General features: G+C 32.9%; 3 protein-coding genes across 5 annotated transcripts; all 3 read left to right on the forward strand.

Moving 5' to 3' along the window:
- The first annotated feature begins 3,137 nt into the window (after positions 1-3,137).
- LOC145101124 (putative methyltransferase PMT5) lies at positions 3,138-6,818 on the forward strand. The gene is made up of 9 exons (XM_079038285.1): positions 3,138-3,461; positions 3,694-4,494; positions 4,570-4,705; positions 4,802-5,042; positions 5,127-5,331; positions 5,415-5,574; positions 5,677-5,981; positions 6,118-6,250; positions 6,336-6,818. The coding sequence occupies exons 2-9, from the start codon at positions 3,983-3,985 to the stop codon at positions 6,483-6,485; spliced, it is 1,842 nt and encodes a 613-aa protein (XP_078894411.1). The 5' UTR covers positions 3,138-3,461; positions 3,694-3,982; the 3' UTR covers positions 6,486-6,818.
- Positions 6,819-7,455: 637 nt separating this feature from the next.
- LOC145101125 (14-3-3-like protein GF14 iota) lies at positions 7,456-9,872 on the forward strand. 2 transcript variants are annotated; one of them, XM_079038286.1, is made up of 7 exons: positions 7,456-7,639; positions 8,219-8,525; positions 8,605-8,692; positions 8,780-8,889; positions 8,982-9,130; positions 9,531-9,577; positions 9,676-9,872. In XM_079038286.1, the coding sequence occupies exons 1-7, from the start codon at positions 7,567-7,569 to the stop codon at positions 9,685-9,687; spliced, it is 786 nt and encodes a 261-aa protein (XP_078894412.1). In that variant the 5' UTR covers positions 7,456-7,566; the 3' UTR covers positions 9,688-9,872. The 2 variants fall into 2 exon arrangements, with proteins under 2 accessions (XP_078894412.1, XP_078894413.1); XM_079038287.1 differs by having other exon boundaries at positions 9,679-9,872.
- A 6,434-nt stretch (positions 9,873-16,306) lies between these two features.
- Positions 16,307-20,185, forward strand: LOC145101126 (triose phosphate/phosphate translocator, chloroplastic-like). 2 transcript variants are annotated; one of them, XM_079038289.1, is made up of 12 exons: positions 16,307-16,938; positions 17,056-17,136; positions 17,262-17,327; positions 17,425-17,503; positions 17,710-17,830; positions 17,973-18,068; positions 18,163-18,275; positions 18,361-18,438; positions 18,520-18,636; positions 18,767-18,866; positions 18,955-19,055; positions 19,861-20,185. In XM_079038289.1, the coding sequence occupies exons 1-12, from the start codon at positions 16,655-16,657 to the stop codon at positions 19,885-19,887; spliced, it is 1,263 nt and encodes a 420-aa protein (XP_078894415.1). In that variant the 5' UTR covers positions 16,307-16,654; the 3' UTR covers positions 19,888-20,185. The 2 variants fall into 2 exon arrangements, with proteins under 2 accessions (XP_078894415.1, XP_078894414.1); XM_079038288.1 differs by having other exon boundaries at positions 16,309-16,938; positions 19,858-20,185.
- Positions 20,186-26,024: the final 5,839 nt, after the last annotated feature.

Below are 26,024 nucleotides of genomic sequence, written 5' to 3' on the forward strand. Positions count from 1 at the left end.
ATGTCCACGACAGGTAGGGATGAGATTTAGAACCGGAAACCCGGACCGGAACCGGAATCGGACCGGAACCGGAACCGTTAGAACCAGAATATATAAAACCGGTTCCGGTTCCGGGTTTAAAAATTGGCTTTATCCGGGTTCCGGGTAATCCGGGTTTGGGTCCATCGGGTTCGGGTAAAACGGGTCTAAAAACCGGAACCGGTGTTTGGATCCGGAACCACTTTTAGGGCCGGAACCGGTTTTTGTGAAACGTTTAAAAGATGCATATCTCATTCGTTTCAACTCCGATTGACATGCGGTTTTTTCCAACATGTAGTTTAGATTTTGTACATGTTTTTAGACTATAAATTTGCCATTTTTAGTTTAGTATTCATTGACTTACAGTCCCCCAAAGTCGAGATATCAAAGCTGGAAGTTTTTAGTTTTTTTGTTTTTTTGTATTCGGTGAAAGTTTTAAAACATGCATATCTAATTCGTTTGAAGTCGGATTGACATGTGGTTTTTTGCAACTTGTAGTTTACAGTTTGTACATGAGTTTAGACTTTAATTTTGTCATTTTTGGTTTAACATTCAATGATTTACAGTCCTCCAAAGTCGGGATATCAAAACTGAAAATTTTCAACTTTTCAGCAATTTGTTTTTGTACTTTGTATTATGTGAAAATGTTAACACATGCCTATCTCATTCGTTTAAAGTCGGATTGACATGCGGTTTTTTTCAGAGTGTATTTTAGAGTTTGTACATGATTTTAGACTATAATTTTGTTAATTTTAGTTTCATATTCAGTGAGTTACAGTCCCCCAAAGTCGGGATATCAATATGAAAATTTTCAAAGTTCAATCCGCTAAGTAGCAAGTAATTACCAAAAAATTCCGGTTTTTCCGGGTTTTCCGGTTCTAAACCCACTTTATCCGGTTCCAACCTACCCACTTTGATGTTTCCGGGTTTTCCGGTTCTAGACCCACTTTACCCGGAACCGTACCCGGAACCGAACCGGAACCGGTTCCTATATACCGGTCCGGTTTCCGGTTCTATAAAATCCCATTAACCGGTTCCGGGTTTTCCGGGTCCGGGTCCATCCGGTTCGGGTTTGGACCCATTTTCATCCCTAACGACAGGACTTGAACCCTCGACCTCAAAGAGGGAGGACACCACCTGATACCGCTGAGCTACAATCCCTTTGGTTTCTCTTTTATTTAATTCGAAAAGTAAATATAATTATTATTTCACTATCGAAAAATATGTTATTTTTTTGGAATGACAAATCTACTCTACTCTTAAATTACTCATACACCCACCCCTTGAAGGGACTTGAACCCTCAACCTCAAGCAGAGATGAAAACACCTGATACCACTGGGCTAGATGCCCTTTGGTACATATGTCCTTCAAAATGAAAGTTTCCTCATATTTATCAAATATTATTTGTTTCGTATTGTGGGCAAAATACTAAGACTATGTTTGTTGTACTAGCTGAAAAGCTAGTTGTTAGTTGAACAACTAGCTGATAGCTGAAAAGCTAGCTGTTATATAAAAAACTAACTAATAGCTGAAAAGCTAGCTGATAAAAAATGTTGTTTGGTAAAACTGGTTGAAAAGCTAGCTGAAAATATAAAATGACATTTAAAAGAATATGCTTTTATAATTAAATAAGGGGTATATTTGAAAATATTTTAAAAAGCTCCTAAAAAGCTAGTCTAAGTAGCTTTTTAAAAAGCTGACTTATAAGCTGTTTTTTGGCTTGCCAAACATGACAACTTAAAAACTCGAAAAATAAGCTAATTTATCAGTTAGTTGTGACGCGCCAAACATAACCTAATAATAGCAAAACACTTCACAAATTCAACATACTCATCCACTTCCCACTATTCCCCATTGAGTATACACACCTAAAATATAAATCAATACCAATGAACAAATAATTAAGTCATATATTCTCATGACTAACAAGATTTAACCCAAATCTATTTAGTTTCACATTGTAAAACAATATTACAAAACAACTCAATCCAAATGTTTTTTTTATGGTTTTGGTTTTCAGTCTTTCTATTTATAGTTTATTTAAATAATTCAAAAAACTTATGTACAAACAAATGGGTCATTTTCGAGTTATATTCGAGTTGAAATTCACAAACAGGCCGGACATAAGGGTTTCCCTGGGTAATCGGTGCAACCCTCAAATTTTGCAACACAATGTAACTGTTTTGAGAAATTTTCCGGTGTGATGTAAATTTTCCGGTATGCCACCCCTAAAATTATGTGTTATCCTTGAGATTTCGTCCTGTGTCTGCCACTGTTCACAACCCTTATCTTATCGGTTTATTTTTTGTATTGTGTTGCATCAAATCATTTAATTAAACAGGTTGAAATATCTTAAATAGACTAAAAGTAATTGTGTCAAGTTTTTGCTACCTTTAACAATTACGTATATAGTGACATTCACAACATCATAAAAAAAAAAGTAGGTGATAAATTAATGTCGAAAACGGTGGTGAAACTATTAATGAATACAATATAAACAGTTGTATGTATCAAGATTAGATAATTTATATTCTATAATTCACTTAGAAAAATATTAATAAAAAGGTAAATCAATGTTGTTAGCGAATTAAAACATATTTCAATGATTTTCTACACTTAAATTTGTGTCTTACCATCTCAATTGATCATAAAAATTGGTATAATGTTAAATTTTATGGGCTGACCGTAAAAACTTTCAAGATATTTTTATTATATATGGGCATGTTTTCTTTAAAATGTAATAATAACTTATCATTTTATTCAAATTTTACATAAAATAATATAAATAATAGAATTTCCCGTATAAAATAATAAAAACAGATATTTTATTAATTGATAAAATCATAAAGTTATCGTGTATTTGTTTAGTATGGTAGGCCAATCTTTTTATTATATAACATATATAAATAAGAATATAAATTTCAATTTATTAATACTATTTATGGTGAATGATGGGAGAGTGGAAAAGTCTGAAAACCCCCCCCAAATATCCTCCATCCTATGAAGCTATGATTTCAACTTACAAAAGCCTAGTGAGGATAAATCTGACATTTTAGTAAATAAAATAATACATACAAATGACACACCACACAATGAAGGAGGAAAAGTGCAAAGGCAGTCATGCACAATTATTCCCCCAAACACTTTCATTACAATTTGTTTTTATTTATTTATTTATTTATAATTATAATTCTTTACAATTATTAATCCAATTCCCCTTTTTGTTCTTAATCTTTGAGCCATTTGGATCGATCTGTTCCTAATTTTTAAATCCTATTTCGCACAATACTATATAATCTGAGTAGCAAAAGGGAATGAATTAACCGCTGTCACTCACCTTTTCTTGTTGTCAATGGCGAATTAGAGCTGTTGCTGTTGCTGTTGTCCAGCTTTCGTATGAGTTGAATCTACGCTTGCACTGCATTCTTCGCTTAACGAACTGGTAATTTGCCCCAAACCCTAGTAAATATGGTGGTTATTTTCAGTTTGTGTTCAACTGTTTTATGATTGATGTGCAAGTTCTTTGCTACATTCCGTGAGTTCTAGTGACTGGTACGCATCAGATCTGTCTCGATTTTGTGACGAATGTGATACCAATTATATAATATCGTGTCCTATTTTGTCCGTTGATGTGGATTTTAAGTTGTAATTTGCATTTTGGATGACAATTTCAGGTTGATCTGAAGTTATTTCTGCTGGCAGTTACTTGAATTGGAAAGAGTTTGTATCTGGATTTAGGAAATCTGAGGGTGATTGTTTACTTGATCTACTGCATTTAAATCGATTGCGTACCTTTTTATGGCAATTTCACCGGTTCTGTGACACGATGTCATGATCACGTGATTCCAAAGAGATTGATTTCAAATAGACAAATAAATTCGGAATACAATAGGCGTATTACACTGTTTTCTTCATGATAGTGGTATTTAAACCATAAGTGGAAGCAGGCTACACCAATTCAACATGAGACGACCTATATTCCATAAACTTTCTTTAATTTTTGGCCCTAGACCACCATGGACTTGGCTACTTCTATGTCTTTTTAGTGTTCTTGCACTTATTGTTTTGCTACGTTCATCTACTTCCACCTCCTTTGACTCTGTCACCTTGAGCATAAAATCAGACATTTATATAAACTACAGAAGACTAAAGGAACAAGCAGCAAGTGATTATTTGGAGCTAAAAAGTTTATCTTCAGGGAATAATAATCTGAAGGAGATTAGCCTTTGTGGCAGGGAAAGAGAACATTATGTTCCTTGTTATAATGTTTCTGCAAATCTTCAACTAGGGTTTACAGATGGTGAAGAATTTGATCGACATTGTGAACTATCACAATACCAAGATTACTGTTTGGTTCGCCCTCCAAGAGACTATAAAACTCCTTTGAGTTGGCCAGTTGGCAGAGATGTAATATGGAATGCAAATGTCAAGATTACAAAAGACCAATTTCTTTCTTCTGGGAGTATGACAAAAAGGTAATTAATTTCATATGTTTGTTCATTTAGTTTTGTATTATTCGCTCCCCATTGACCCTTTTCCCTTTTTTTAAGGTTAATGTTGCTTGAAGAAAATCAAATTTCTTTCCACTCAGATGATGGTCTGATCTTTGATGGAGTCAAAGAATACTCTCACCAAGTTGCAGAAATGTTAGGATTAACTAGTGATGTTGAATTTCTTCAAGCTGGGGTAAGTACCAACATAATAAAGTAATTGTTCTTATCATCATACATTATCATTTCACTTTGTATCTAATAAATTTAAATGATCTCTTTATATTAATAGGTACGCAATGTACTAGATATTGGATGTGGGTTTGGTAGCTTTGGGGCTCATTTATTATCATTAAAGCTCATGGCTGTTTGTATGGCTGCATATGAGTTGACTGGTAGTCAAGTTCAGTTATCTCTTGAAAGAGGTCTTCCAGCAATTATTGGCAACTTCATTTCAAGAAAACTTCCCTTTCCTTCATTGTCATATGACATGGTTCATTGTGCAGAATGTGGTATCCTATGGGACAAAAAAGGCAAGTTCTTTTTTTTTATTATTATTATTTTGTGTAAAGAGTATTTTTTTTCTTGGTATCTAATGATATATTTTTATAAATCAGATGGGATATTTCTTATTGAAGTTGATCGGATTCTTAATCCTGGAGGCTACTTTGTTTTACATGGAAGTTCATTAAGTACAAAAAAGGGAAGCATGGATAGTCCTATTGAGGAATTTACTCAAAAGATTTGCTGGACATTTATAGCTCAACAAGAGGAAACTTTTATATGGCAGAAAACTAATGATGCCCAATGCTACTCATCCGGGTGAGAGGCTAGTTTTGGTATTTCATGTAAAGATGAAGGAAAATTTGAAGTAATATTTATATTTATTTGGTTTTATATTGCAGCAAGCCGGGTGTGATTCCACCATGTAAAGAAGAACATGACATACAGTCATATTATCAGCCACTTTCATCTTGTATAGGAGGGACTGAAAGCAAAAGATGGGTTCCTATTCAAAATAGGTCTTCAAGTTTTCAAATAACCCCAGCTGAACTTCAAATTCATGGAAAGTATTGTTTATTTTTGATGGATTCCTTTCTTTATTTGTGTTCAAATTGGGGGGGTATATTTGGTATTTGACTAACAGTGAAACTGTTTATTTTGACAGAAGTTGAGCAGTATGAATTTTATGAGGACTTTGAGTCATCAAGGTTAGCTTTGAGAAATTATTGGTCTTTACTCACGCCTTTAATCTTTTCTGATCATCCAAAAAGACCTGGTGATGAAGATCCATTACCTCCATACAATATGATACGAAATGTTATGGACATGAATGCCCTTTATGGAGGTCTAAATGCTGCATTTTTAGAAGCAGGAAAGTCAGTTTGGGTGATGAATGTGGTCCCCACTAGGACTCGTAACACCCTCCCACTCATACTTCATCAGGGATTCGCTGGCATTTTGCATGACTGGTAAATAATATTTAATATCATTAACTAATTTGCCAAAATAAGAATCAGAGCCAATTACATTTTTGGGATCAAAATTGCAAAACTCATCTACACTTAGGGACTAAAAATGTAATTCTACTTATTTGGAAATATATAGGTGTGAACCTTTCCCAACATACCCACGGACATATGACATGGTTCATGCAAATGGGCTCCTTTCAAATCTAATTTTAGAGGGGTGTAGCTTGAAGACTCTACTTTTGGAGGTTGATCGTATTTTACGCCCTGAGGTACTGTTTTGTTTGATTATTAGTCAAATATCTGAAATACTTGATGTAAGAAGGCTCAAATGATTTTGATGTTTTTATTATATAGGGTTGGGTTGTGCTTTCGGATAAGGTGGGGCCTATAGAGGATGCGCGAATGATTGCTACACAAATACGATGGGAAGCAAGGGTAATTGATCTTGAAAACGGTAGTGAACAAAGGCTACTTGTTTGTCAAAAGCCATTTGTAAGAAAATGAGTTGAGTCTTTTTTTTCACAAGTGAAGGTTTTTATAAATCCCTATATACGTGCATACATGCATGCATAGATGATGCAAGAAATTCGTCAATTGTAATTGGGTTGTATTAGTCGATGAAAAAGGAAAGGAAGATTGACATATAAGGAAACACGAATTGTAAGATGTAGATTAGAGAAAGTTTTGTTACCATGTTTTTTTTTTCTTTTGCATTTCTGTAATTTTTTTTTTCGTTCCACTTTGTAATTGAAACTACATTACCATATCCAACATATTATCTTGAGAAAATAGGTGTCCCCAGTCACCTAATGTGTGAAATAGATTACAACTTTACAATGTTGCATTTTTGTTTCTTAATATATATGGCTGCTAGATCCAAAAATCAAATTTTATTGTCATGTAAATCGACTATATAATAGGCTTTTGACTCAATTTTATCTTAACTACTTGATAAATAATAAGTTTTTTTTTTTAAATAGTTGATAAATAATAAGTTATTAAATAAATGGAAAATTGATTTTTGTATGGAAAGAATCTTACTTACGTCCTTTAAATGATCATGCTAAAAGCTATCCCTAATTGGCAGTTTCATGTCCTATATATAAACCTAAATGTACTAATTTTGTACTATTTATAAATAAAACGGGTTGGTTTTGGTTATATATTATCTATAAAAATCATTAGATTAAAATTAATTTTTTTTTAATAAAAAGTAGGTTCTCAAAAGATTGAGAATCATCATTCAAAATATATTTAAAATTATCAAACATACACAATCTTGTAGATTGTATTATATCAAGTATAAACATAGAAGATACGGGTCTCGGGCGGATCCAATAGAATCCAAAACCCAAAAATAAATACGAAGTGCGCGCGATTGTATCCCATTTTTCAAACTCAATCCAACGGTTGAGATTCAGTCTTACGTCCTCCTAACTTGCCCGATTTTTAATCACCCCTTTATAAACCCGCCCCCTTCCATTTCTCTCCCCTTTCTGGACTTCCCCGGTGATCGCAAAGGAATTTTTCTCGTCATTCAAACTCAATCGATCGGTTCTATTTGGTGAATCACTCAATCAGGACGATGTCGAACGAAAAGGAGAGAGAAAATCATGTTTATTTGGCTAAGCTCGCTGAACAAGCCGAGCGTTACGATGGTATCACCTTCATCTCTTGATTTTGTATCTGTTTTTGCGTTTCAACATTGTACATTTGCGTGATATTCCTCTGTTGTTAGATCGGTTCTAAATTTCGTTTTGATTCGTGTCTCTGTTCTCTTTGGAGTGTATAATTGAATTTAATCGTGAATCTGGCGTAAAATAAATGGATGCATGTTTGATCTATTTGTTTTGATTATTTACATGATTTTTTGTCACAAATTGGAAGAATCTTATAACTTACAATGTAATTTTCGATCACGTTAGTACGTGCCTTTTTCATCGCTAAAATTGTGGTTTTCTGTATGTAGTTATTCTACGCCACGACGGTGGATTTAATGTTCATCTGATTTTTCGAATTTACATAGTTGCAAAATAACATAACAATGCTATAGCTCACAGTTGAGAGGAAATTTTAGATTTCTGTTCTATTAAATTTATTGGTTTGTTGTCAAATAAAACTCGTAAGTAGGGGTGGCTAATGTATATTTAGTCTTAATTATACGTGGATCATCCCTGATCTCACAATTGCTTAAATGCTAAAGTTATCCTTGTCATAATTTTCACTTGAAATTGCAGAAATGGTTGAAAGTATGAAGAATGTAGCCAAACTTGATGTTGAACTTACTGTGGAAGAGCGCAACCTTCTTTCAGTAGGATACAAGAATGTGATTGGAGCAAGAAGAGCCTCATGGCGTATCATGTCATCAATTGAACAGAAAGAGGAATCAAAAGGAAACGAGAGCTATGTCAATCTGATCAAGGGTTATCGCAAAAAGGTTGAAGATGAACTTGCCAAGATCTGCAAGGACATTCTTGCTATCATTGACAAACATCTTGTACCATCTTCAGGCTCAGGAGAAGCTACTGTTTTTTACTACAAAATGTAAGTCATGTTTATTACTATTCTTTCTTTCTTGAAAAAAAATCTCATTTTTATTGTGTTTTGATTCATACCAATACAGGAAAGGTGACTACTTCCGTTACCTTGCTGAGTTTAAGACAGATGAAGAAAGAAAGGAAGCTGCAGACCAATCATTGAAGGGCTATGAGGCATGTCTTTTTGTATTTATTATCGCAATAATTTCTTTTTTTTTTTTCTTTATGCAAACGTTTTTGGTTATTAATTTTCCATTTTAGGCTGCTTCCGAGTCTGCAAATAAAGAGCTCCCTTCGACCCACCCAATTCGTCTTGGCTTGGCTCTCAATTTCTCAGTGTTCTACTATGAAATTATGAATTCTCCTGAAAAGTAAAATCAAATGTTTTTTTTTTCTTTTTCACTTTATTTGAAATTTGCGTATGGTGTATGAAATTAAAGTGTTTTATATGATGAAATTACAGGGCATGCCAATTGGCTAAACAAGCTTTTGATGAGGCGATTTCTGAGTTGGACACTTTGAGTGAGGAATCATACAAAGACAGCACCTTGATCATGCAGCTTTTGAGAGATAATCTCACTCTTTGGACTTCTGATTTGCCTGAGGATGGAGGTATTCCTTACCCTTCTAATATGCTTTATACCCTAAAAGACAATGAAGTATCAATGGAAATGTTTTAATATTATCCAAATTACCCTTCTACAATGTGTAACCTCATGGGTCTAAGGGGATAAGACACTACATTTTTCCCCTTCCAAACTACTGTTAAAGTTGTGTTTGGAATGTAAGGGTAAAATGGTCTTTTAAACAGACATCATTACCTATTCAGCCACTATGCATATACATGACTTAATGGAAAAGAAAAATAAAAAAACTCCTAAGTGTATGCATCAACAAACACATAGTAATGATAAAAAAGAAGGTAATCTTGGATTGAAGTTATGTCAAAAAAGGAAATGCTGTGTTTTATAAACATTATGGATAAAAGAGTTGACATATTTTCTTTTTACAGGAGAGGAGAATCCGAAAGGTGAAGAGGCAAAATCAGCTGAACCAGAGGTTAGTTAGCATTTAGCAATAGCGTTAATAATGAGTATTTTTTTTAAAATTAAAGTTTGTGTATAAATTAAAATATTAAAAATTGAACTGTTTTGTAGCAGAAGCAGTGATGAAAACCAGGCTGGTAAGGCTTTGAAGTATTAACAAGTTTTGCTTCTTGCAAAGTCTCTTGCTATTTTTTAGAACGGGAATCAGATGCTTTTTGGTTAACTTCTTTTAAGTTTAGTCTCGTTGAACTATGCACATTGATGTTCTTTTATGCCATATTTTTCCAATTTTATTTCTTTCTTGTTAATTTCTTTTGTTTTTACGTATCATTATTTATTTATTTATGTGCATGCATACAAATAGAAATCAGAATATAAATGTGCATCGCCACTTTTGCAACAAAGCCAAATTAAAACCTTGAAGACTAGAAGACTACCTATGTCAAGACCACCTTTCTGATCACAAGCTAACATCAAGTCCCACTTGACCCACTAAATCTTTCTTTGGTCTTGCTCTGCATCACAAAAAAACCGAGCCCTCATAGATTCCAACAACATATTAACTTGTTTGGCATCTTAAAAAATAGACATATAAAAAATACCAAGCAACCCAAGAACTTACTTTAAAAGCATCTGACGACCACCAATAAAGTTTAATTTTCCAAGCTGAAAGACATTTTTCAAATCGATCCAAGATTTGCTTCCAATCTGTAAATAACGTTCTTTGATATAAATTTGATTTTTTTTTTTTCAAATTTATCAACAATTCAGAAGCCAGAAGCTAAATACTTAACATGTACGTAACGTTCTTTGGTATAAATACTTAACATGTACATACCGTTCTTTGATATACTGTTTTTAGAGGTGGTTGTATGTTAGTTTTTAGAGTAAATTACAAGAATAGTCTCTCTATGGTTTGGGGTAATTTGCGCGCTTGGTCTCTAACTTATTTTTTTTAACTCACTTGGTCCCTACTGTTTGTTTTTGTTACGCACTTGGTCCCTATCTTACCTAAAAAGACTATTATTTAAATAGAAAAAAATGGTGGGATGGTAAGGGAAGGTGATGGGGGTTTGGGGGTGTGTTTATTTGATATAAATTAAAAAATCAATGCCAAAATAGTCTTTTTAGGTAAGATAGGGACCAAACGCATAACAAAAACAAACAATAGGAACCTTCCGAGTTAAAAAAAAAAGTTAGGGACCAAATGTTCAAATTACACTAAACCATAGGGACCATTCGTGTAATTTACTCTAGTTTTTAAATATATATCAAAATATATCATTTTATTCTAATATTACCTGCCAAATGTTGCACATCATATACGAAAATCTAGAAATTAAGATGTTACGATGGTGAGAGTTCATGCATCCAAAATCTCCTAACCTTGATGCCACATAGGCCATTTCAATTTTTGATTTCGGTTTCATCTCTCTCGAAACTCTAAACACAAAGAATGAAACTTTTCCATTCCACATTAAAAAAAAATTATTTAAAATATGTAAATATTTAAAACTAATAAAATTTCATTAAAAAATTACATTACTACAAATCTACTAGTTATGGGCTTTGTTTCTGAATCGAACAACCTGTAAGGTTACACCTTATGATCTGATGAGTCATACACTTTATACACTGACCACCAGTGTTAGCATCAGCGTCAACACCAGCGCCAGTGCCTCAAGACCTTAGAGCTTGAAGTTAATGATTTTATGTAATATTTGTATATTAGACACCTATACGAATATGTATAGAATAGATAACAAATCCAATATCTTGGTGATAAGGATCAGTTCTTATTATAGACTAGATACAATCCCTTGATTGAAGAGATTTATTATAATATATATTTTTGTATATATATATATATATATATATATATATATATATATATATATGTCTTTGTGACCTTCGTTTCTTGGTGAGAACACCCATTTCTTGGTGAAAGACATATTTATGATTATTCGTGTTCTTTATTTTTCTGTTTAAACTTTGTTTAGTTAGTTTGTTCTTTGTTGATTATACTTGAAGTGTATCCAATCGATACAAACCTTCAATTGGTATCAGAGTAGGTTTTTGATACACTCAAATAATTATGTCGATCTCTTACAATCCCAAATAGTATGCTCTCAATAAGATCCCCCCCCCCCCTCGATGAGCAAAATTTTACCATTTGGAAAACTAAGACTATGGTTTCTTGAAACCATGGATTATGAGATGCTTAACATTGTTGAGAAGGGCCATCATGTTCCTGTGTATCAACCTATGGTTAACAACGCTCATGTTGGTCCCTTGAAGCAAAAGCCAAAGACTAGTTATGACAATAATGACAGGAGGCTTCTCGGTCTTGATGTGAAAGCTAGGGCAACCATATGAAACTCTCTTCCCTACCATGTGTATCTTTTAGTTCAGAACTGTGAATCAGCTCAAGAGATGATGGAGACAATGACGGTGGCTTATGAAGGCACTATAGAAGTTCAAGCTACGACCATCAACAACCTCAATCAGAGATATGAGCATTTTTTTTGCTCAGCTAGGTGAATCTCTAACTCAAACATTTAACATGTTTAATTATTTAGTGAATGATGTACACAGGTTGGGAGTCATCAAACATTCTTCTTAGTTAGTTTTAAAATTATTGGATTCCTTTGGAAAAAGCTGGGAACATCACGTTGATATTCTTAAAAACATTGAGAAGACTAATCTCATGGATCTCAACTCCATGTTTGGAAATCTAAGAAATTACCTTCGTAAAGACATCATGAAGGACCCAGGAAAAGAAAAGTCTGTAGCTTTGGTTTCTCGGAAGGACGCAATGAATCTCATCAGCGACTCAAACGACTCTGATCAGGGTGAAGCGAGTAGTGAAGAAATTACCGATGAACTTATTGCCAATGTTGTGCTTATTGTTAAACGGTATGAAGAAAGCATATCAAATGGAGTCCAAAGAGCTTAGTTTAAGGGAGGTAGTTCAGCAAGGAGATATACTTCAGAGAAAAGAAACTCGGGTAACTGTTTTAATTGTGGAAGCCCTGACCATTTTGCCAAAGACAGCAAAGAGAAGAAAGAAGCTCACAACCAAGAGAGTTATGAAGTCTTGTACAAGAAGCAGTTGGCCCATATGAAGAAAGAGAATATCTCTCTTCCAAAAGCATTCATTGCAAAGCAAGAGGATCATGAGGAATGGTGGAAGAAGAGGAGACATCTGAAGATGAAGGGCTAAATGTTAAGGGTCTCATAGCTCTTATCAAAGACTCCCCTGATGGTGATCTCAACATGTGTAATGCTGATACCTCTCAAGCTGTCCAAGAATTGAGTCAGAATCTAGAACATACTTGGTTCCTTGACAGTGGGTGCTTAAGACACATGACCGATCTCAAGTCCCTCTTCATAAATTTTATGGAGAAAGATGGTTCGGTTGTGGTTTTTGGTGACAATAATGAAGGAGCGGTCATGGGCGTTGGAACATTTGAGTGAAGAATGTTAAAGCTGAAGAATGTGTTCAATGTCAAGGGCCTGAAAAGCAATCTTATCTCCATCAATCAACTTTGTGATGATGGTTACAAAGTTCTCTTTGATTGCAATGAAGGGTAGGTTCTTGACTCAAAGAACAAAATTGTGATCACTGAACTCAGGGACAACAACATTTAAATGCTTTGATTTTACTTGTGTTAGACAATGCTACTTTATGACTTTAACATTATGCTTCGCTACCTTAAAATTTCTAAACATAAGCTGCTAAGATTTTATTTACTTACGCTTCAAAAATTATTTTTAACTTTTATTTTACCAAAGAAGTATACATTGTACATTTTGCTACTAACATTGTCCATGTGTGTTCTTTTCTCTCACCTTCTATATCTCATGATCTTTCGTGTATCAAATGAGGAAATAGTTACAAAGAAAATAAGGAAGAAGATGATTATTTGCATCTATGTGTCGAATGAGGGAGTAGTTACAAAGAAGATGAGATATAGAAGAAGATGAGTATTACATATGTGTATCAAATGAAGCGGTAGTGGTCCATTTTTATACCAGGGGCAAATTTAGGGGGGTCACCGGTGACACATGCACCCCCTCACTTTTCCAGCTGTAGTGGAAAAATTTTCGAAAATTTTTAAATTTTTTATTTTTTCTATTATTGTGCACTGTGAAATCTTGCTTCTGCCCCTGTTTTATACTGGCTCATGTAACAACAAGAAATCAATTCGTCATTAAGGAATTGATTGTGCCAATTAATGTCATTAATTGCACAATAAATGCATCGACTAGAAAATTTCAAACCAAGGGCCAAAACTGTCAAGTTTAGCAAAAATGAGGGTTACACGAGCCCGAGTTTACGGTGTTGCATTCATATCCGCAGGTCGCGCCCATGCATAATTTGGCCTATGAAATCTTCACATCCCATAAGCGTAGTCGTGTAGCCGTTGACTTCCACTACATCTACTTTATAACTTTATTTTCTATTTTCTATTTTCTATTTTAAACGTTATTTGTTGGAAGAAGCCAAATGTTTACTACTATGAAATAACAATTAGGTAACTGTGTTTTCCTATCTTTTAACTACACAATTAATTAACAAATTAATAATTCGAATAGGTTCTATCTATAACAAAGTTATGTAATGTACAAATAATGAAAAAGACAAGGTAATGGAATGGTTCATTAACATTCTATTGTCATGCTTGGTTAATGAATGAAATGAATCATTTATCCATATGATTTGGTATGTACAAAAAGAGAAAGGAATGAAAAGAAAATACCAACAAAAATACACCTACAACACAAAATTTATAGAATTCAAAATTTATTGGTGGCCTGTTTTACATCTCATAAAACATAAATGGAAGCAAAAAAAAATAATGATGTTAGAAGCATTCAACCAATCTGGTCAATGGTAGGGGCATGCAATTTACAGGCTACTATCCAAATAGCAAAAATAGAAGAGGGGGGAATGAAAAATGAATTCAATGAAAAAAAAATGTTAATTAAAGTTTGACACCCATAATTAATGGTTACTATCAAATACTTTGAAGTTGTGTATGATCAACAATTGCAAGGTTATTTTATTTGACAATGGGAGTATACGATAGAAATAAAAATGTGAAAGTTAAAAGCATATTTGATCAATTAGAATCCAATACACGATTAGGTTATTTAAAATTTCAACTTTTCAAAATTAACCAACTTCATTTGTTTTTAGAGCATAGAAAAAGAAAAGCTCGGTAAGAAAACACACAAGTGCATTTGTTGTTGATGCTCTTTTGGAGCAATAAGGATTGAGTTGATAGAATGGAGATTACGCCTGCTAATTTTGAACGATACACGAAATCATTTCTTCCGATCTTAATGGAGATTGAGGGCAAAAATTGGTAGATATTCTCATTGGAAAAATAAATAAATAAATAAAAACTCTAATGAATGAAAACCCCACATTCCCATTCCATCTTGAATGGATGATTCTTTTCCCTAAACAAACCAAGCATACAATTTTTCATTCCCTCTTAATTAGTCATTCCATTCGCATCTATATCATGTCCTACCAAACACCCCCTTAGTGAATTACAATATCCAACCTAATTCATCACAATATTATTTCCTTATATTGTTCTTCTATTGGTCTAGTGGCGTTAGTAGAAGTCTGGTTCTGATTAATCATACTAGAGTTATACAAACGATGTAATTAATGTAATTTTGAGTAAAAACAAGTTATTAATAAAAGTTATTTTAAGTATGTAACAAGAAAAACACATGCAAGTGGTTTAATAATTTTATATATTTTTTGAAAGTGAACTTTGATACTTGTTTGGCTCCATCTCATGTTAGGATTTAGGTTGAAAAAGGGTCAATAGCAATTTTATTTGGTAATATTTATGATTTGATTATATTGTACTTTCTTATGTAATATTAGATATTTAATATTGTTTTAATGACTATATATTAGGTATTTCGAAAACTTTATGATAGTTATTTTTCTAATAAATCAATGTGTTATATGAGATATAACTATTACAAGCGTGTAATGTGGCGTGTCTTGCTTGATAGATCAATTAAAATTAAGAGCATCTTTGCCTTTTCACAAATATTATGATTATTTATTTGTCAATTATTAACATAAATAATGGCGGGATATTGTCTATTAAATTCAATTATAAGTTCTACTCAAGTAAAGATTGCTCTTTGGGATCAGCCAAGGAGAACTTCATTAAATGAATATGTAATTATAGAATTCCTATATTGTGTGGAAATAAATATTAAATATAAAAATATATAAACACCATGTCACCTCCTAAGCATGTTTCTTGGCGTCTTGTTTTAGGCTCTAAGTACGTCAGTTTCCAAAAAAAAAAAAAAAAAAAAAAAAACGGGGTGTGTTTAAAAAAATAACTGGTATTGGAATCTCGAATATATAGCTTTTATTTAATAGACGTGTTTAAAATATATAAATTTGCATAAAAAATATCGTTAGAAGATAACTCAAATAGAATTTGGATTATGAAGTTTTGTTTTAAAATAAGAAATTTAATTTTTTTTTTATTTTCAAACGATTTTGTTTTAGAAGTTAACGAACTAAAATCTTTTGAAATCTGTACAACTATATAAACAGTTCCTTTCTTAAATTTCAAAGAAAAGAAACATCTAGATTGATTTATTTATATAAAAATAAAGTTGCTGCTATTATAATTAATAATTATATAATTTTATTGTATTAACACCCTACTTTAGTAGATTCATACAAAATTCTCCTTTGGCTGATTTTTGTTGTCATTATCGGTAAAAAAAGATGAACAATAAAGAAGTTTTTGCGACAAGCAAATAACTCCCGCAGAATCTCGTTCCTTCTCAAATTCATTCAAAAATTTGTTCCATTGATACAAACAAATAACAACTCTCAATCTCTCTGTTATATCCGCCATTAATCAAATCCCCAATAACCGACCTTGAATCTAACGTTTAATCAAACAGCTCTTCTTCTTTTGTCCAATAAATCGTTTTCCAAAACCCTCTTTTGATCCTCCGTTTCCTTCACAATTCTGGGGTTAAATCAAATAGTCCTAGCTTTTGATTTTCAATTTTGTTTACGAAAATCATGGCTTCAATGATGTCTCATTTGTCTCTCCACCATGCAAAACCGTTTAACTTTAGCAATTTCTCAAGTAGAATATCACCTACTTTAGCTCTACGCACAAGTCAACCAGTTGTTCTTTCGCTCAGAAACTCGCCGGAAAAGATACCAGCCGAGTTCTCCGGTAAGCATTTGAGATTTTCCGGGTGGGATCAACTCCTGCGACGGCGGGGTTCGGTTCAAATTCCGGTGGTAAAAGCCGCAGCAGCGGCGGATGGTAGTGATCAGGAAATCGAGATTTCTGAGGGGTTTGTAAAAATTTGTATCTTCGAAGTTTGAATTTCATAATTCTTTTTCTAAAAAGAAAAAGACAATATAGAAAACTGTTGTGTTTAACAGAGGGTATTTTTGTAAATTGACATCAGGTTGAAAATAGATGAAGCTCCCAAGAGCTTCGCTGACAGATTCCCAGCTCCTCTTGTTACGGGATTCTTTTTCTTTACTTGGTAAGTTTTTTTTTGTACGTTATTAGTCCTAAAAAATAGAATAAATGAATAATTCTAGTTTAATTGCATTTGTTACTTAGTATATTAGTACAAGTTAATTGATTTTGTAATATTTGCTTTTGAAGGTACTTTTTAAATGTTATTTTTAACATACTCAACAAAAAAGTCTACAATTACTTCCCATATCCATAGTAAGTTCATCTTTTATCATTTTCCCCATAATTATGCCAAAAAGATCAATAAAATTTATACTCCCACTATTACAAAGTTCATTTCTTTGATTTTCAGCTTTGTTTCAGTTGTACATCTTCTTGTTGGTGTTACGTATTGTCTCATCAGTTGGTCCATTGGTCTTCCTAAACGTGCAGTAAGTTTTATCTGTTTGCTTTCAATACTGTGTTTGACATGTATTAGACTGAGACTGAAATGAAACTGTTATTTTTTTTTTTCACATCTAAAAAGGTGAAACAATATTGAAAAATACTAAAATGTCATCCTAACCGTTATCAGTAAAAGTAGCATATCAGTCCCATACAACAAAAGATATATATACCATATCTTTATGTATTTCAGCCAATCAATAAGGATCTCCTTGGAGTCCTGACTCCGGTTGCAGCTTGTCATGCTCTCGGACACGTCATGTCCAACGTGTCATTCGCTGCTGTCGCCGTGTCTTTTACACATACAATCAAAGGTAACAAACACACACCCAGTCGACTCGGTGACTCGTTTCAGCGAGTCAACTAGGTTAAAACGAGTCAGTAAATTAGCAACCCGAGTTAGTTAGTATTAGTATGTATAACACTTATTACACTGGTATACATGACTGTGAACAGCTTTGGAGCCATTCTTCAGTGCTGCAGCTTCTCAGTTTGTTTTAGGGCACCAGATTCCCTTTTCACTATGGCTGTCGTTGGCCCCTGTTGTTCTAGGTATATCTTATTTTTTTACTATTATCTGTTTGTTTAATTAACTTTAATGAAAAGAAGTAGAAATTTTAATGATTTAATGACATAAATCTTTTAGGTGTATCAATGGCCTCATTGACCGAACTTTCTTTCAACTGGCTTGGATTCACAAGCGCCATGATTTCTAACATTTCTTTCACTTACAGAAGCATATATTCAAAGAAAGCCATGGTAACATCGATATTTTGTTAATTATAATCAGCGAATTATCTCGAATATTAACCAATTATAAATCCGTTTGGTTTTTATTTGACAGACAGGTATGGATAGCACGAATGTGTATGCTTACATTTCGATAATCGCACTTCTATTTTGCCTCCCGCCAGCAATACTTGTAAGATAACTTATTATGTTGTTCATACTCGCTTTCTTCTTTTCTTGATTAAAGAATAATTGGGATTTGATTTTTTTTTAGATAGAAGGACCTAAATTGATGCAATACGGGTTTAGGGACGCAATAGCTAAAGTTGGAATGGTTAAGTTCGTATCCGATTTGTTCTGGATCGGAATGTTCTATCATCTATACAACCAGGTAAAGCAAAACATATGATTTGGATGAGGCTGTGTTTGTGTAGGTCTTTTGCACAAATATACAAATCGAATGTCAATTTTCATTATTAGGGTTTTGGGTGATTAATTATTTGTTTTCCTTGTGTGTCAAGATTGCAACCAACACTTTGGAGAGAGTTGCGCCGCTTACGCACGCTGTAGGAAACGTGTTGAAGCGTGTGTTCGTGATTGGTTTCTCCATCATTGTATTTGGTAATTGATCTACATTACAAATACACCATGTTTGATTGAAAAACAATCCGGATTTTTTGTTTCTTTTTCTGAAATTTTCAAATTGCAGGGAATAGGATTTCAACACAAACCGGAATTGGGACTGCAATCGCCATTGCTGGTGTTGCAATGTATTCCTTGATCAAAGCCAACCTTGAAGAACAGAAAAAGGTATAAATCTTTACCTTCATCTTTGCAATATGTAGCAAAATGGGGCCAAAATCGGTTTCGGGTACTTCAACTCTAAAATGGATTCATGAAACGGGTTTTATTTCAACCCAAAGCTAAATATTGTAATTTTACTTAATTGACCCATGAATAATGCACTTTAGGAAGTTGTAAAACTTGATTTAGAAGACTTTTATCTTTCAACTCGTTTGACTCGTTCTTTTTAGATAAAGGCATTTCCATGTTCCAACCCAATATTATAGATTAAGTTCATTAACACCAAATATGGTATTTTAAAGTTTCACTTGTACAAAATACAACTTGATTCTTAACTTTTAATTTATTCATTTTTAGTTGCTTGTGATGTTATATTATAGATTAAGTTTGATATTAATATATCATGTACGTTCAATTGCTTATAACGTTCTAATAAAAAGAAGCGAGTCAAATTTGGAAAAAGCTAATAAATATATGGATTGCTTTTGAAAACCTATAAAAGTTAGAAAAGAAAAAAGATATACGTAGAATTTGAACCAAATCTTACAATTTTTTTTTTTGATGTTAAAAAGGTATAATGAGTTGTAGAGGATTATAATTTGAACCAAATCTTACAAATTTTTTTTTTTTTTTTGTCAATTTGGGGGAAAAACTGGTGTATTGGTTTGGAGATGATTTAAATCTTTTAATATTTTACACTTGATTATTTTATAAGCAATGAAGTATAACCGAAATTGGACTCATTTTTTCATAAATACGTTAACATTTCCCCCTCTAAACCTTACAATGAATTTGTGTATATGTTCAGAAGACCGCAGAGAAGGCAAAGACATCCTAAAAGTGCATGCATACGGACTAATTAAGCAGAAAATTGTCATATTTCTCCAGGATTGAAGCATTCAAATTGTTTTGAAACTTCATATTTCTTGATTTTGTGTTGTAATTTGTTAAATAGTTGGATGGATGGTATAGGGGAAAATAAGCCACATTCTTGAAAATTGGCAAAATTTGTTCGAGATTAAGAGGGAAAAGAAAAGGTTTTCTAAGTTGTAGCTCTTGAAGGGGAAAAACGGACGAATGATTGACACATTAAAAAAAAATGAATGAAATTGTTAAAAGAATTGGTTTTGAGTAAATTAATATGTTTGGTTTCTTATTTGGATTAGCAATCATGTAAATTTGTGTATTGAACTATTCCACATGTTTGTTCAAAACTTAAAACGAAAATTTTCAAATTATTGGTACAAAAGGATTCCCACATGTTTTTATGTATAAAGATTCTTATTGTGTAGCCAATTAGTTATTGCTTACTATAAAAAGAGTAAATGTTATCTTTGAACCATTTTATCAACCAATCTTGTAACTAACATGGAAGAAGTAAAATAACCATAATTGATACAGTTGGCATATAATTATAACTTTTGATGATTTATAAAAATTGTTTAAACTCTCTCTAATAAATAAATGAAGGTTTTTTTGTCATTTGTCAAATTCTCAAGAGTTTTGCTACATATAATTTTGTGAGAGTTTTAGAATTATTATTTTCCACTTGTCATTTTTTAAGAATTTCTATTTTTTAAAATAAAATTTCATATAAAAAAAAAGAATAATTCTATTAATTTGATAATAGAGTCTCATAAATGCTCTAAAGAAAATTTTATTTTTTTTATAAATATTTCAAAAGATTACATTATGATATATACAAATATTATTTTATAAAATATTTAATATTTAAATATTAATATTAAATTTTTATTTTTAATAAATCCGTGTAATATATGATATTAAAATTTAGTGTGAGTGCTGCGGGGGTATCTTCTTTCAGTTTAGATACCTATCTAGAATTTTGGGGCAAGAAGTGTAAGTAAAAAACTTCTGGGGGCTGAAATGCAATTTGTAACTTGTTTTTACATTAATATGGCCCAAATTTAGTTCCAGCCCAACTCATGAGCTTAGCGAACAATAGAGTCCAGCTAAGATCCAGTAGAGGTGAACCAAGGTGTCATCGTTCGGATATTTTCATATAGAATTTCGGATTCTGACCAGATTCTATCGGATATATCCGGATATTTAAATATCTAATTTAGTAATATGGATGGTTGTCTTCATGAAATCTAAAAATTGAAAACTACGATTAGGTCAATTGAAATTTATATTCGAAAATTCTAGAATGATGTCGTCCTCAAAGTCATTATCATCTACTTTTATCGTTGGTGGTGATATCCAGACCGAAGCTTTTTCTCAATGGAAGAATTCCTTGACGGGTGGTAGAAGCACACCTTCAAACGAAACACAATTTTGCAACATTTCAAAGATCAGAGAAAAAGTGGATTTCAAACCTAACATAAAAGTTTGGAAGATTAGTAAATCATGGGTCGTGGAACTAGAATCAGAAATGTAGTTCTCTTTTCATCCACCAAGCCAAAATATCAATGCTTTTAAATTTCTTTCCACTTAAACGGGCTTAAAAGTTTGATATCATATAATTTTTGTTAATTTGCTACCGAGAGTCGAAGTTCGCTGGCGTTTACTCAACTTCTCCATTAAAGTATTATAAAGTTTGTGATTTGCAATCTGGGTACTTTTAGATAATTCTATTAGATTACTTAGTTTGACTATATTGTCTTGGATGATGGTGAAATAACTTTTGTGATGGTTGGATTTGGGCTATATTTAAATTCGTTGCTATTTTTGAAATTATGATTCTTACACCACCAGCATTTATAGTAGGATTTACAATACAAAGAAAAATGAAATGTATATCTTTAATGTATCTTAAACATTTTAGTTTCATAATGGTAATCATGTAAAAGAAAAGTAATACCATTACTTGACATTTTGTATTAGGATAATTTTTTTTTTTTGGTTATTAAAAGATTTCGAATGAAGAGTAAAGTGCTTGTAAAGTAATAGGCACTTTCTTCTTTTAAAAACTTATAATATTGACAACTTCAAAAAGAATAATAACATCATGTAAAATAATAAGTGATGTTAGGTTGGCTGTATTAATAAGGACTTTTGACTTAAATGAGCATCGAAGTACAAATCATTACAATTAAGCTATTGAACATTCAGTTTTGTTCTCATTCCCTCTTATGACCTCCTGCTCAAGTTGTGTTTGTTATCTTAATGATTTTTGACTTAAATAATCATATCCAAGTTACATAAACGTCATCATTTTTCCATCTAAATTCAAATCGTCACCATTTAGTCATTTACCAAATGTTCTTACATCAAGATAACGATGTGATTCAATGGCTCACCTCTTTTACTTCATCTCTTCCACCCTTCTGTTACAAACGTCATCCACAGCCACTCATGAGCCAATCCTTTCAAGATTCCAACAATATCATCAAATAATACCGCACACAATGATGTTGTCCCCATCAAACCCCATGTACAAATGGCTCCAACCTCCCATTCGACATCGCAATCGACCTCAAAGACAACATCATATACACTAGAGGATCACATTATATGAAGTTTATTGGGTTTTAGTATTTGGAATCCATTCGAAAGGTCAACGATTCCAATTTCGTGCATATTAGGACAATCTACATCTCATTTGTTCCCAATGACGTAATCAGTGGACACGCTGGGGTGGAGAAGTTTGCGATTTTTAAAGTTTTTTATAGATGAACGTTGAGATTGTGTTGGACGAAGGATTTGCGTTGTCTGGGGAGTATTACAAGTTGTTTTATACAGATAAGTAGGACTAAGCATCGGTCAGTTTGAAGTAAAACCAAACTCAAATCAATGAGTTCGGTTTTTGAGTTATAAAACCCATTAGGTTCGGTTTTTGGTTCTGTGGATCGGTTTTTCGAGTCATATCTATCCAAATTTTCCAAAACCATAAAAATTCTCCAATAGGCAGTTTGGGAGGATAGGTGAGTATCTAGTGGATCCGGTTATGGGCTAGATATTGAAAATTTTGGATCATATGTTTTTTTTTATATGAAAAATCCAGATCATGTTTGTGGACCTCTTGATACTAGTGGCTTGTGGACCTTCTCTTCCACACACACCAACTCAAAACTTAGCAAACATATAATTCATGTGCTCAAATTCTGTTACCATATAACTAAAAATAATGTCTTACTAGATCTAACAACAATCCCACAGCATGCATATTCATATTAGATGCATATAAAAATCGTTTATAACTCAAATTGTATTTTAAACGATTTAATTCTCGTATTACTAAGATACAATAATATGAAACGCGTCAAAATAAGGCTATTTAATAATAAATATATTTATTTATAATAAAATATGAGAGAGAGAGAGAGAGAGAGAGAGAGAGAGAGAGAGAGAGAGAGAGAGAGAGAGAGAGAGAGAGAGAGAGAGAGAGAGAGAGAGAGAGAGAGAGAGAGAGAGAGAGAGAGAGAGAGAGAGAGATGTCCATTCGTCAAAAGTGAGTTCTTTGCATGATATTGTGATGAGTGATCCCCCACAGATCCAATCAAACCAAACCAAGAAAAGGAGGCTCCGGTAATAATCATAATGACATTGCATCATAAAGGAATAGAATAGTAGTTTATGATATAAGAATCTTTACAAATTATTATTTTAGAAAAAACTTTTACTAGTTTGTGTAGGTATCAACTATTAACGATTAGGTAAGTTTTCGTTGTATATAATTCGCTTTCTTTTACGTATAACTAATGTTTTAAAAATTGGTTTGAACCGGTTGATCGAAAATTGAAAAAATAAATGGTTCAAATTGCGTCAATTTTATGCATATTTCTGGACCGAAACGATCCAGCTAGATTTTACAAAAGAACAATTAAACCAATTAAATTGAACATTTTCTATATGTAAAATTCAATATGTTAAAATGAACAAAAACACATGAAAATGAAACATTTTACATAACAAACTTTGATGGTCGTTTCACATCTATTTCGATTTCTTTTAAATTGAATAAAAACACATGATACATATTATGAAGTTCTCTTATGTGTGTATTCATCTAAAATTATATTTTGTTTCGGTATTATACTATTTCTTTTATATTTGTAGATTAATGTAAAATTTACGGTTTTGTATTTTTTTTATTGTATTTAAAGTGATTTATAACTTGTTTTTATGTGTATTTTTAATGTTTGAACTTGATTTTATATGTATCTTTAATATTTGAACTTGTGTGTACGTAAAAATAAGAAAAATATGAAGATTCTAGAAACTCATTTGAACAATAACAAGATGGTTAATTTTCTGAGAAACACGGTGATTTGAAGATGTTCCAGCAACGACATCATTATCTTCTACAACATCCAATGAGGATGAAGATTCCTCACACAAGCTCCAATTTTCATCTGGATCCATTTCAATTACCTCATCCTTCTTATGTAAGCACTTTCAAATGAGAACCAGACCTTAAAGATAGATCATCAGAACATAGGAATTCAGATAGACAGGGTAATTTTAGAATATGTGTGTTTGATATGTTGTTGCTAGGTGAATATGATGTAGTGGCCACATTAATCTCTGATGCACATAAATCAATTTTGAGTTCTAAAGTTGATTGAAGGGATGTTGTTTAGCAACTATAAAAACATCATTTGAATCATCTACCACTACAGTTTGTTCACCAAAAAACCAAGCATCTTGTTATTGTTCAAATAAGTTTTGGATTCGAAAACGGAAATGGAATTTGGAGACTCGCCGGAGAAAATATCGGGGTCTCGCTGGGAAAATCATATCGGCTGGAGACTTACATGAGAAGATGACTAAAGTCTCCCCAAAGCTCCAAAGAACAACAAAAAGGTAGAAACTAGCTAAACTCACACTAAGAGTGGAAGGAGTGGGAGGGATGGTTCCCTTACTTTTGGTGGGCCATACCCTTCTTTCCCTCACTCTCATTTCCCTCACCAAAAAGCCAAGGAGTGGGTGGGAAGCCCTTCCCTCACCTTTTTTTTTTATAAATAAAATTAACCTTTTTGTTATGAATTATAATTTTTAAATTAATATTAAACATAAAACTTAATTAAAAATCAAAAGCATTTCATTAATTAAAATAAAACTTACATTAAACCTAAAATATAAAAAAGTAGAAAATTAAAAAAAAAACACACACACACACATAAACTAAAAATCAAACAAACCACCAACGACCTACGGAAAATATTTTTTCAGAATTTTTTCCCTCTTCTTCATTACGAGCTCGAGAGCTGGTCCTGAGAGATGATCGACGTTTTCCATCAAAAACTTCATGTCTTCCATTTCTTGTCTCTCTGCCCGCTCCTTTTTCCTTGTTTCTTCTTTTTCTTTGTCGAAAGCCAAACGTTCGGAGAAATTAATATTATATCGATCAAACGACGATGTTATCTTCCGCATTTCCTCAATGTCCACACTAAAATCAGATGCACTCGAAGAAGTCCCTTTTCCCTTTCTCTTCGCTTTGTCCTTACCCATTGGGCGGACAATTTCTTCTAGCTCGAGTTCGTCGTCCTGATTTAAATCTACACTGACTCGAGCATCGGAGGAGGTTGTGTAACCACTACAGGCCGTTTTCGTTCGCTTTGATTGTTGGACTCCAAAAATAAAATCTCGCTTGTGTGTTATCCACCTAGGACTTCGGACCAATAATTTCCAACAATCGTGTCACTTGAATGGTTTTCCGACTTCCTCAAGGTAAAACTGCAATGCTTCTTGAAGTTTTTCTTCGTCGCCTTGACCGCTTTTCCGTTGGGTTTTTAGGTTGTTGTACAACCCGTTAATTTTTGAAACCCCCCTTGCTATTTCTCGAAACTTTGAGTTAAGTTGATGTTTAGTACGGTAGTCGTCACATTTTCCTAGCTCCTCTCGAAATCGTTCTAAAATGCGAAACCAAAATGTTCTCCCGGTTGTGTGTTTCCCTGAATCGAATCTTTAGAAATATCAACCCAAACTTTGACCAAAACTAGCTCTTCGTGTGGAACCCATAGTGTCGGATTTTGTCTTCCCGGTTGTGCGACACCCTCACGCACTTGT

The sequence above is a fragment of the Lactuca serriola genome, chromosome 4 (assembly GCF_051521515.1).
Source record: "Lactuca serriola cultivar US96UC23 chromosome 4, Lser_US96UC23_V15, whole genome shotgun sequence".
In the NCBI taxonomy this organism is placed as follows: Eukaryota; Viridiplantae; Streptophyta; class Magnoliopsida; order Asterales; family Asteraceae; genus Lactuca; species Lactuca serriola.

What these genes read in the sequence shown, in the direction of transcription:
- LOC145101126 (XM_079038288.1), top strand. Translation starts at nt 16,655, where the DNA reads ATGGCTTCAATGATGTCTCATTTGTCTCTCCACCATGCAAAACCGTTT. An exon ending in GAAATCGAGATTTCTGAGGG is followed by an intron (nt 16,939 to 17,055) that starts GTTTGTAAAAAT and finishes AATTGACATCAG; the next exon opens with GTTGAAAATAGATGAAGCTC. An exon ending in AATTACTTCCCATATCCATA is followed by an intron (nt 17,328 to 17,424) that starts GTAAGTTCATCT and finishes TTTGATTTTCAG; the next exon opens with CTTTGTTTCAGTTGTACATC.
- LOC145101125 (XM_079038286.1), top strand. Translation starts at nt 7,567, where the DNA reads ATGTCGAACGAAAAGGAGAGAGAAAATCATGTTTATTTGGCTAAGCTC. An exon ending in AATCATTGAAGGGCTATGAG is followed by an intron (nt 8,693 to 8,779) that starts GCATGTCTTTTT and finishes TTTCCATTTTAG; the next exon opens with GCTGCTTCCGAGTCTGCAAA. An exon ending in TGATTTGCCTGAGGATGGAG is followed by an intron (nt 9,131 to 9,530) that starts GTATTCCTTACC and finishes TTCTTTTTACAG; the next exon opens with GAGAGGAGAATCCGAAAGGT.
- LOC145101124 (XM_079038285.1), top strand. Translation starts at nt 3,983, where the DNA reads ATGAGACGACCTATATTCCATAAACTTTCTTTAATTTTTGGCCCTAGA. An exon ending in GCCCAATGCTACTCATCCGG is followed by an intron (nt 5,332 to 5,414) that starts GTGAGAGGCTAG and finishes TTTATATTGCAG; the next exon opens with CAAGCCGGGTGTGATTCCAC. An exon ending in GCTGGCATTTTGCATGACTG is followed by an intron (nt 5,982 to 6,117) that starts GTAAATAATATT and finishes GGAAATATATAG; the next exon opens with GTGTGAACCTTTCCCAACAT.